The sequence below is a fragment of the Amblyraja radiata genome, chromosome 8 (assembly GCF_010909765.2).
Source record: "Amblyraja radiata isolate CabotCenter1 chromosome 8, sAmbRad1.1.pri, whole genome shotgun sequence".
Taxonomy (NCBI): Eukaryota; Metazoa; Chordata; class Chondrichthyes; order Rajiformes; family Rajidae; genus Amblyraja; species Amblyraja radiata.
This window is the reverse complement of record NC_045963.1, coordinates 54980683-54992885: the sequence shown is the minus strand read 5'-3', so window position 1 is coordinate 54992885 and position 12203 is coordinate 54980683. Positions and strand designations below refer to the sequence as shown.

The window sequence follows — 12203 nt, the reverse complement described above, 5'->3', positions numbered from 1 at the left end:
CTCATGATTTTATATACCTCTAAAAGATCACTCCTCATCCTCCTGTGCTCCAAGGATTCCCAGCCCATTGGAGTTCCAGCCCATTCAACCGCTCCCCATCGTTCAGACCTTCGTAAATCTTCTCTGTACCCTTTCCAGCTCGACAGCATCTTTCTTATCACTTGGTGCCCAGAACTGAACACAATACTCTAAATGTGGTCACTAATAATAGAGTAAACCCTCGTTATAATGGATCATTGGTGGGGGAATGGTGTCCATTATTGTCGGTTGTCCATTCCCAGCGGAGTAAGAGGGATAAATATTAACTATTTAACCCAAGGCCAGGTGGGAAGAAGCACGGTGCCAGGAAAGGGGAGTTTACAGGCCAGGGAGCCTCGGAGCCCCTGGGCCCACACGCGGTGCGCCAGGGACATGGCCCGGTACTCTTGTCACCTTCGTGCTAGTCACTCTCTCTGCTCCAGCAACAGGGAGCACGCCACATGGAGCTGAGCAACGGGAGCCTTGTGCCATTACCAGGTGACCAATAAACGCATTCGTGGAGCAACTCAGGTGCAGCAGTGTGCGCTGCGTCTGCATCCGACACTCCGGGACTTCGCTCTGTTGCAGCCGCTGCAAACCCATGCTCAATGCAATACTCTACAAGGGTGTTTTGCTGCTCATTCTCTCCCTGCTGCCGCCTTTCTGTTGCCCAGCACTGCATGATGCCCGCCAACCACCACCATGAACGGATGCCTCGGTCTGCTATAACAAAATATCAAACATTTTGCTTTCTCTGCAGGTCATTTAGCATGCCACTGGTCAGCCCATACTCAACTATATTAACTTCCTATAACCTGTGCTGTTCATCTTTTCTCTAATGGAGATTTAGCCAGTGTGCTGATGCCACATAGTTCCAAATTATTTATAGACAGTAAATAAAATAATAAGGCCTAAATGATAAAGCTCAGTACCTGAATTCTCTGCTAATCTGACTTTTTGCTGGATCTTATAGTTGTATTTTTGCTGTTCTTTCTGGAGGTCGATATGAAGCACACGGCGGCACTGCTGCCCATCCAGTGATGTGAAAACATCAAGCTGCAAGAAGTCACTTGGAATTATTTTCACATTAGTGAAGATGGCAAAACATGAATTACGAATAAAGCGGTTGGATCAATAAAAATGCTGACAGGCATATTTCAAAATATTAAAATATTAATATTCTGTTAAGTAAAATAAAATACAAGCCATACACGAATGTCTATATAATGAAATAGCTACAATTTCCAGTTAAATATTTCTCAGTATATCAAGTGTTTCAAGAGCAGGCTTATTGGAAATTTAATTTTCTGCTGTGGTCATTTCCTCTGTGATTTGTGGCAATATTTTCCATTTAGGGAATACTGCCTGGCATGTCATATTTATATAAATGGAATTTATGCTAGACATTTAGATATCATTTTTATAAATAAAGAGCTCAAGGGATATGGTAAGAAAGCAGAAAAGGGCACTGAACTTGAATGGTCAATCATGATCTTACAGTTAGGGAGGGACTCCTCAAGGGGCCAAATGCAATATTTTAATTTTCTATGCTTCTGTTGAAAATAAGTTTAACACAGCTAAAATGGATTACATACAAAAAACAGCTAATATTTAACAACATTAAATATTCCATCAAACAAAAGGTTTGAAGTTTTTCCTTCCCTTTTAACAATATCACAAACCTACTTGTCCATTTGCAGATCCAGTGATAAATTGCTTGGCTGTGTTATCCATACACAAGCTCAACAGAGAACAGCCTGTGTAAAAATGAGATACTTCAGATTGGTATAGATCAGACAAACAGCTTACAAATGGTCAAGTTAAACAATCTGTAGATTTTCAATTTAAATCTTTAAATAATTTAAATAGAACTTACTTGATAACACTGCTGACTGACATAGCAGTAATTTATTGGTGAGATTCCAAATCTAAATAAAAACACAGAAATGTCACAGCTACAGAATCTATATATATATATATATCAGAGATTTATAATTATAGATATATATATATGTATACATATATGTATATCATATCATATCTCTATAATTATAAATCTCTGATCTTGGATGTGTGGGTGTTTGTTTATAATCATATCATCTCGAAAAAACGACGCGCTAACGGTGAAACTTTTACATATTCTGGTAGAGATTTATCCCGTGAACTCCGAAATCGTCTTATCTGAACAATTCATGCATTATTTCTCGAGTTATTAATCAAAATGTTCACAAATCTGAAATAACTTTGAATCTAAACGAGATGGTCTCGTTGATGACGACACAATGGGTCTGCTGCTCGCGGCCTGCGCTATGTTTCATGCACTGCGAGTAACGTCACACCCCCTCACCCGGACTAGTTTGGTCACCGCCCGCCGGCCGCTAGCCGTACTCTGAGCCCGCTCGGCGTCCGCCCAGCCCGCTCAGCGTCAGCCCCACCCGCTCACCGTCCGCCACACGCCCACTCAGCTTCCGCCCTGCTCGCCGAATTCAAGTCCGCCCTCTCCCTCTCACTGCCCCCCCCCCTCTCTCTGCCCACTCCCCCTCTCTCCCCCCCTGTTCTCCCGCCTCCCTTTCTCCCCCTCCTCTCTCTCCCCCTTCCTCTCAGGTGACACAAAGCTGGGTGGCAGTGTGAACTGTGAGGAGGATGCTATGAGAATGCAAGGTGACTTGGACAGGTTGGGGGAGTGGGCAGATGCATGGCAGATGAAGTTTAATGCAGATAAATGTGAGGTTATCCACTTTGCTAGCAAAAACAGGAAGGCAGATTACTATCTAAATGGCGTCAAGTTGGGAAAAAGGTAAGTACAATGGGATCTGGGGGTCCTTGTACAGTCTATGAAAGTAAGCATGCAGGTACAGCAGGCAGTGAAGAAAGTGAATGGCATGTTGGCCTTTATAACAAGAGGAATTGAATATAGGAGCAAAGAGGTCGTTCTGCAGTTGTACAGAGCCCTAGTGAGACCACACCTGGAGTATTGTGTAAAGTTTTGGTCCCCTAATTTGAGGAAGGACATTCTTGCTATTGAGGGAGTGTAGCGTAGGTTTACAAGGTTAATTCCCGGGATGGCAGGACTGTCATATGCTGCGGGAATGGAGCAGCTGGGCTTGTACACTCTGGAGTTTAGAAGGATGAGAGGTGATCTCTGCCTCAGAGGGCGGTGGAGGCAGGTTCTCTGGATGCTTTCAAGAGAGAGCAAGATAGGGCTCTTAAAAATAGCGGAGTCAGGGAATATGGGGAGAAGGCAGAAAAGGGGACTGATTGGGGATGATCAGCCATGATCACATTGAAAGGCAGTGCTGGCTCGAAGGGCCGAATGGCCTACTCCTGCACCTATTGTCTATTGTCTATCTCATTGAAACATATAAGATTGTTAAGGGTTTGGACACGCTAGAGGCAGGAAACATGTTCCCGATGTTGGGGGAGTCCAGAACCAGGGGCCACAGTTTAAGAATAAGGAGTAAGTCATTTAGAACGGAGACGAGGAAACACTTTTTCTCACAGAGAGTGGTGAGTCTGTGGAATTCTCTGCCGCGGGCCGAGCTCGGCGACTGGACCTGGGCTGGAGTGAGGGAGTATTGCGTTCGGGAACCAGCCATCCCCTGTGACGCTGCGCTCCCCCCACCCCCCCCCCCCCACCCCTCAAACTCCACCCCCCTCCCTCTCTGCCCCCTCTCTGCCCCCTCTCTCTGTCTCTGTCTCTGCCCTCTCTCTGTCTCTGCCCTCTCTCTGCCTGTCGCTGCCCTCTCTCTGCCTCATGTCTCTGCCTCTGCCTGCATCTTGTCTCTGTCTCTGCACTCTCTCTGCCTTGCCTCTGCTCTGTCCTCTCTCTGCCCTGCCTCTGCCTCTGCCCTCTCTCTGCCCTGCCTCTGCCCCTGCCCTCTCTCTGCCTCTGCCCTCTCTCTGCCTCTGCCTTCTCTCTGCCTCTACCCTCTCTCTGCCTCTGCTCTCTCTCTGCCTCCGCACTCTCTCTCTCTACCCCCCTCCCTCTCCCTCTCTAGCCGCGCCTGCGAGTTGGGGGCTATGCATGAGTGGATAGGGTAAAAGGACCAAATTAATAATATCAATGGGGGTAGTTAGTGTGTGTGTGAGGGGGGTGGTTACTGTGTGTGTGTGGATGGGGTGGTTAGTGTGTGTGTGTGGGAGATGGTTAGTGTATGTGTGACGCCGCAACCGCTCGTTGAGGGGACGGGACCCAACGGGTCCCACTTGGTCTAGTAACTATTAAAAGTCTGATCTTGTATGTGCATGTGTGTGTTTGTGTATGTTTGTGTGTTATCACATCTTCATGAAAAAACAATGCGGTAACGATAACATTTTTACATATTCTGGTTGACATTTTTCCTGTTGAGTCCAAAAGCTACTTATCTGAAAATGTCATGCTTTATTTCTCGACATTACTGAAAATGATTAAAGATATCCAAAGAATTTGAATCTAAACGAGCTGCTGTCGCTGATGACGTCACAATGGGTCTGCTGGCTGGGCGCCGTCTTACACGCGCTGTGAATTATGTCATCCACCCCCCACCCCCCCCACCCCTCCGTTATTCAAAAGACGCTGCTGGAGATGAAGTCGGACCCTGGACTGAACACACTGAACTCGCAGTCCTTTGGTCGACTCGCAGTCCTTTGCCCTCTCCCTCTCTGCCGTCTCCCTCTCTGCCCTCTCCCTCCCTCTGCCCCATCTCCCTCTCTGCACCCTCACCCTCTCTCTGCCCCCTCTCTCCCTCTGCCCCCTCTCTCCCTCTCTGCCCCCCTCTCTGCCCCCCTCTCTCCCCCTCTCTCTCCCCCTCTCTCTCCCCCTCTGCCCCTCTCTCTGCCCCCTCTCCCCATCTCTGCCCCCCCCCTGCCCTCTCTGCCCCCTCTCCCTCTCTCTGCCCCATCTCCCTCTCTCTCTACCCCCCTCTCTCCCTCTCTGCCCACTCTCCCCCCCCCCTCTGACCCTCTCTCTCCCCTATTCCCCTCTCTCCCCCTCTTCCCACTCTCTCTCCCTCTCCTCTCTGCCCTTCTCTCCCTCTCTGCCCCCATTCTCTCTCTCTCTCTCTGCCCCTCTCTCTCTCTCTCCCCCCCTCTGCCCCTCTCTCTCCTCCTCTCTCCTCCTAATCTGGGAATGGTCTGAAGAATGGTCCCGACCCAAAATGTCACCTATCCATGTCCTCCAGAGATGGTAATTGGTCCACTGAGTTACTTTCTATTCTACACACGAATTCAACAACTGAAGTTCCTTATGTCTTCATAAATTGAGATATGGATACATTATTAAGATGGGAACATCACTGCAGACTGACTGATAAACTCTGATTGTGAACATCAGGGCATGGTGGGTGGATTAAATTTTCCTGGAAAATAAACAATCTTACTTATAAATAATCTTTTACAACTGAAACTTTCATACCATAAAGGTCCTGTCCTCCGAAATCGATATAAGTATGTTTGATTGCCAAGGGCAAAATTCTGCGGCCGTTACCACACCAATATGGCCTTCGAAAACAGCCAAAATATCCTCCTGCTAAAAGGGAATTAAATGCAAAGATAAATACTTCAACTTTACCGCTAAGATAGGCACAAAAAGCTGGAGTAACTCTGCAGGACAGGCAGCACCTCTGGAGAGAAAGACTGGGTGACATTTCGGGTCTTTACAGCTCTGTGATTCACTTTTACACATGCATCTGATTATCAGTAATAGAAATGTGACGTACCACACACTGGTCATTTATTCAGAGAAATAGATCCTTAATTGTTCTATTAAGGATAAATCAAATGATTAAGTTGTAGACTTTTAATTTAGTTCATTGAATTGTCTAAAAATTGGAGCAACAGCATATCTGGGAATGCTTAATGCAATGTTCTGCAACCTCATTCTCTCACAGCTAACATGTGAAATGAAGGCAAGCCCAGAATACATGGCAAAGTTGTGTGTAATTCAGTCATTTAAACAATCATTTAGCCAGAGTTCAAACGAAAGGCTGCTTTTGAAAATTCAAGGACCATATTAGTGCGACAGATTGTAGTTTATTGAGATATATGGGCAACAACAAAGAAGCCTTTCTTTCCAGCAACAGCAATCATTATTTTGGCAAATATTTCCATTAAAATATTTTAATAAACTAGAGAAATGTGGTGAACATCCCAGTGACAGAAATACTCTAAACATTTTACCTCAAATTTGTTTAAATATATTCACGGCAATTTAGATAATTGCATTCTTGGAACACTGAATTTTCCCAGACATTTCCCAAGACACCTCATCCATTGTCAGCTTTCCCTGGTACTGGTCAGTAGGTTCTACTATTTGCTCTGGCAACTCCTTCTACCCAACAGAATGCAGACATTTTAACCTGCTATAGGTAGATAGCTCACCTGCACCAAGCAAATGATCTCCAGGAATTATAATACACTTAATGAGGCTAGGACAGAAAAATTGTGTTGATCTTTTATCACCAAGTTTAAAAATCACATGCACAATAACTGCTGTTGTTTAAACTTACCTTACAGTTCAACACATAGATTTTGTTGCCAGCACAAGTAGCCACTATTTGATCATCTGGACTGAAGGATAAATATAGCACCATTCCCAAAAGAGTTCCTACAACAGTTCCTCTCGGTACAAAGCCTGAAAGTATCAAGTTGAACAGTATCAATCATATCCAAACAACTAAAAGTAAACATTATGTGAAGTTATTCATAAGGACTGGATATTTATTTATATTGTTTGAAAACAGCAGTAGGAAATCTTTGACCAGGATTCACACAGATTATTTGACAAGCTTGAGGAGAATGTTAACAAACTGGAGTAATATTAGATGAAGGGAAAAACATGAAATACTGTCTGTTACCTAAAATTGGAGAATTCAATAATCATACCATTGGGTTGCAAGCTACCCAAGCGGAATTAAGATGCTGTTCATCCAGTTTGCACGTGACCTCACTCTGGCACTAGAGCAGGCTGAGGACAGAAAGGTTGTTTTAGGAATGGAAAGGAGAGTTGAAATGGTTAGCAATCTGGAGGCCCATCAAGGTGGACCGAGCGTAAGTGTTTGGTGAAACAGTTGCCTAGTCAACACTTGGTCTCAACGATGTAAAGGAGGCCATATCTAAAGCACCGAATGCAGTAGACGAGGTTAGCGGAAGTGCATTGAACCTCTGTCTACCTGAAAGAAATGCTGGGGTCTCTGGATGGATGCAGGGGGGGGGGGGAGGTGAACGGACATCTCTTGAGGTTGCAGGGGAAAGCAGGAGGGTGGTTTGGGTGGGAAGGAATGAGTGAACCAAGGAGTTGTGGAGGGAGTGGTCTCTGCAGAAAGCAGAAAGGGTGGGGATGGGAAGATTTGACTGGTTGTGGAATTATGATGAAGGTGCAGGAAATGTCAGAGAATGCTGTGCTGGATGCAGAAGATGATGGAGTGAAAGGTAAAGACGAGGGAACTATCCTTGTTCTGTCTGGGGGAGGGGGAGGGGGGGGAGGAAAAAGAATAGAACTATGGGACACAGAGGAGACACTGATGAGGAATTGGTCTACGGGACAGATGTGGCGGACTCTGAGAAATTGAGAGCAGGGGATGGCATCCTTGCAAGAGTCAGGGTGTGAGGAGGTGTCGTCCAGATAAGTGTGGGAGTCGATGAGTTTATAGTTGACATCACTTGATTGACTGTCCCCTGTTTTGGCGACAGAGAGATCGAGGAAGGGGAGAGAGAGAGAGAGAGAGAGAGAGAGAGATAGTCCAAGGGTGGAAGTTAGAGGTAAAGTTGATGAAATCAATGACTTCTGCATGAGTGCCAGAGGCAGCCCCAATGCAGCGGAGAGTTGGGGCTGCCAACTCTCCGCTGCAAATGTGTATTCCACATTTGAAAAGATCAGCATTGCTGATCGCTCTGTCTTCTAACATTTTAATGCTGTATGGTTTCTTGTTACTACTTCTAAGCAAATCGTACATAACCATCAAATGAAAACCAAAAAACTGTAGACACTCAAAGTCTTAAAACAACAGAAAATGCTAGAAATAGGACATGCAGCATCTGTGGAAAGAGAAACAGAGTTTACATTTCAGATCAAAGCCCTTCAACAAAATGTTCTGATAAATGGTCTTTGCCCAGCCTGCTTTTCCACAAGTGTGCCTGACCTACAGGGTGTTACCACAATTATGTCCCAAATGTTTGTTCCTGTGATTGCACCTGAACTAACAAGTACAGGAGATCTTCCTGTTTTTGTTCAATATATTCCTATACAAAATGTCAATAGAAATAAAATGGAAATTAAACTGGAAGGAAATGTTCATACAGTAGGTAAGCCATTCACTATTATTTATTCGCCTACATCAAACAATCAAATTTATCCCAAAGTGTCATAACAGTCATTGGCATGGATACATAGTTGTGCTAATTAAATTTCACCAGAAATTTAACTACTGAGCAAGTTAAACCTAGAAATTGGAGGCTCAGCGCAGATCACTTCAAACCAACAATTAACAGTATATCCTCATGTCAAAATCTCAATATAAAATAACATTTTTACTGTGTAATTAAAAAAAATGCCCATGATTAACCCCGCCACCCTCCCCACTAGTGATTATTATAAAGTAAAACTAGGTAGGTACAATCTGTCAAGCAACTAGAATTGGACACAAAGTGCTGGGGTAACTCAGCAGGTCAGGCAGCATCACTAGAGACTATATTGGGGCGTTTGGAGAACCGACCCGAAACGTCACCTATCCATGATCTCCAGAGAGGCTGCCTCGCCCGCTGAGTTACTCCAGCACTTTGTGTCCTTTTGTGTAAACCAGCATCTGCAGTTCTTTATTTCTACAAACAACTAGAATTATCTTAAAGCTGTAAAATTAATCAGAAAAATTAGTACCTTGCTCTATCCTCATTCGGCATGCTTCTACATCCCATATAATTATATAATCTTCAGCTGCAGAACACAAAAGTGTTGGTTCACATCGGTGTCCAAATGCCAGAGCAGTAACTGACTGACGATGGCCTTTTAATTCCAGGCTCTATATTAAGCAAATAAATTAATTTGTCAATATTTTCACATTTGGGCACATGAGTGGTCAAATTAGGGACATACGTAATAAAAGACTAATTATAAAGGAACATTGTGATCTTGGAAAGCACATCTATGGTTCCCTGAAGGTAGACAAAGATAAAGCAGTTAAGACCTGCAAGAAATCAGCTTTTATCTGCCAAGGTGGAAAATTCAAGAGCAAGGGGAAATAGAGGGGAGTTGAGGAATTTGTTTTTACCTAGTGCACAGTGGTGGTCTGGAATTTACTGCCTTGAAAGAGTAGTCAAGGCAGAAATTCTCACCACATTTAAAAATTCCCTAAGGTATAAAGCTAAGGAGCAAGAGCTAGGAAGTAGGAATAAACTATATGGCTTCTGTTTTGGTCGGCAATGAGCTGAGTAACCTACTCTGCCTTAAATTTCCATGATTTTACATCCATGAATACCGTGTTGAATCATTTTATTCAAAATAATCTAATTGTACAATATTGGATAAAATAGTACAATTAACCACTGTGGAAAGTATCAGGGCTATTAATCATTTTGTGGTATCTTCTGTGTTTATGGCACTGTGCTACTTTAACTGGATTTTCTGCCTGATGAAGCAACTGAATAAACTCCATAACAATTAAATACACTAAGTGCTGGAGTAACTCAGCGGGTCAGGCAGCATAACTAGAGAACATGGAAGGATATTGATTCGGGTTGAAACCCTTCTTCAGACTGATGGGGGAGGGGGGAGGATTGGATGAGAGATGGGGCAGGACAGGCTGTGGCAGGTAAAAGATTGTACAGGTGAGGGGGGGGTTTTGATAAAAGTATGGTGGACATAGGCCAGATATGAAAATACATAAGGTGTAAGACAAAAGGGTTGAAGTGTTATGATTCTATCCACACAGAAAAATAGTAGTCTTCTGCTAAGGTAGTCATTCCTTTTTCTCCCTCCCAACATTTTTTTGAAAATTAATATAAACATGGCAATGGAATTTTGCATCAGCATAAAGCAAACAGGGCCAGGAAAATCTAGACATCATTAAAAGGCTAGACAATATTGTTGATAGAACTGGAGTTCAGATTAGACTAGAGAAACATCAGTCTTCATCCCGTGTCACCATTATTCCAGATAAAGAGATAATCGCGAGCCTCACCCTGTTATTATATAAAACTGGCACTTATTCCTCTAAAAAATGCATGTTTTCCAATTGCACAATTATATTTATAACATAGTGATTTGAAAAACAAAGTGAGATAAACAAGACACATATTACTCTTACTCCAAATAACAGTTACCTGTAGTATAGGATTATGGATATTCCAAATGCACACATCTCGTTTGTTATGAGGGAAGGCACAATATTGCCAGCAACAAGCTATCTGAATGTGTGACAGTGGAGTATTGGACTCAACACAATGTACTTCTCTAACAGCTTCTTTCAAATAATAATTTTCCACAATTTGATGGACAGTACACATTCTAAAACAAAGGAATCAAACTGTTACCCAACTTACAAAATTAAATAGCTAAAGGATCACTGGAAATCATTGTAAAGTTAATAGTTTCTGCACACTGTCATTACTTTTTCACCATAAAATATCACTGTCCATTCACTCAGGAACACGCGACCAGGACAGGGACAGTTGAAGTTAGGGGAGATTAACACAAAACACTTTCCCTCCACATCTTTGGGGTCGAGGACAATCACTGATCAGAGGCTAGTCTTGGTTGGAAATAGAGATTGGAACTCAATGTTGGCATGGACAAGGTGGGCCGAAGGGCCTATTTCCATGCAGTATGTCTCTGTTCAGTTAACCCAATTACTGTCACAGACAGTATAAAACATATACCAGTAGTTTGCAGTACCCATAGTATAGGATAAATCTGAACGTCAATTCATCCACTGATTACTCTGAGGCCAATACACACTGGGCACAATGATCTAATTTTTATTTTCCATGACACACCTCTTCAAACCATAATTTCCCTTTAAAATTTGAAAGGGTACAAACGTTAAAATCTGCTGAATTCACAAATAGGAGTCAATTCTTTTAAGTTGACACTTCTTAGTGAAGATTACAGCAGTGCAGGGGTGAGGGGAATAACTCTGCTTTGATAGACCCCTTGCTGGTCACTCTGGTCCTGGGGTTGCTATGGGTCAGAGATTGGAGCACGTGACCCAAACACGACAACCAGCAGAATCGGACCCCGGTCACGCGCTCGGCTGCGACGCGCGCGACCCCGACATGCGCTCGGCTGTGATGCGCGCGACCCCGGACACGCGCTCGGTTGCGATGCGCGCGACCCCGGATGCGCGCGACCCCGGATACGCGCACGGCTGTGATGCGCGCGACCCCGGCTTCGGCGGCGGCTTTGGTTGGAACTGGTGGTGGAAATGCTCCCGGCCCAGGGGAACCGTTCATGGTATCTCCCTCCAAAGTTCTGCCCTTGCGCCATGTCCCTCACCTCCTTGTCCCAAATGGCTGGGAAAACGCCTCACTTCGCTGAGCGCCCAGGTTGTGGCTTCTCATTGACTCCACCGTCTCCCATGGCAGCGAAACAACACAACGGGACGCTCTGGAGGACAAAAACTGCTGCCAAACATGAATCGAAATCAGGTTCAAAATTATATTGGATAGCTGCAGTACATCAGTACATTTGGATGGGAGGGATTCAAACAACATGAATCAAAATATTATTGTCTTTCTCTTGGAGATGGGAAATCCAACATTCGGACCCAAAACATTCTGAAAAATAAATTATATTCCACTCATACAAATGTATTAGAAGTAACCAGTTTACAATTTAGGTAGTAATGGAAAGATGAAATGGTTTTCAGTTGTCTTTCAGTTAAGATAATCTTTATTCAATAAGCGACTCCTGACCCACCTGACTCCTGGTTGACACTTAAATATCTCTCAGTCCGATTAATTCAGAAAGGACAATAAATACCATCAATGTTCACATCAATTAATGCATTTTGAGCAATTAACCATGTTCACCATGCCATGTTCTGCTCAGAAATATATATTTAAAATAAATTGTTTTCACCCACTCAGCACCCAATGTGCTTCAAAACGAATTAATTACTTTTAGAGGTATAATGTGCAAGCCAGTTGGCACTTAAACAGCAATGATGGATTCGTCTTTTTATTATCTTGTACAAGATTCATTTTGGCCAAGGCAC

At 43.8% G+C, this 12203-nt stretch overlaps 1 protein-coding gene across 1 annotated transcript in view; it reads right to left on the bottom strand.

Annotated features, from left to right (window-relative positions):
• The window catches only part of wdr27 (WD repeat domain 27), a 439332-nt gene extending 427755 nt beyond the window's left edge, over window positions 1-11577 (bottom strand). The window contains exons 1-8 of the mRNA XM_033026389.1: window positions 11483-11577; window positions 10312-10495; window positions 8870-9011; window positions 6504-6628; window positions 5411-5524; window positions 1895-1946; window positions 1705-1775; window positions 951-1074 (exon numbers count right to left, since the gene is read on the bottom strand). Of these exons, the coding sequence (XP_032882280.1) occupies window positions 951-1074; window positions 1705-1775; window positions 1895-1946; window positions 5411-5524; window positions 6504-6628; window positions 8870-9011; window positions 10312-10495; window positions 11483-11547 (877 nt within the window). The 5' untranslated portion in view covers window positions 11548-11577. The remainder of the gene's footprint in view (window positions 1-950; window positions 1075-1704; window positions 1776-1894; window positions 1947-5410; window positions 5525-6503; window positions 6629-8869; window positions 9012-10311; window positions 10496-11482) is intronic.
• Between the last annotated feature and the right edge of the window lie 626 nt (window positions 11578-12203).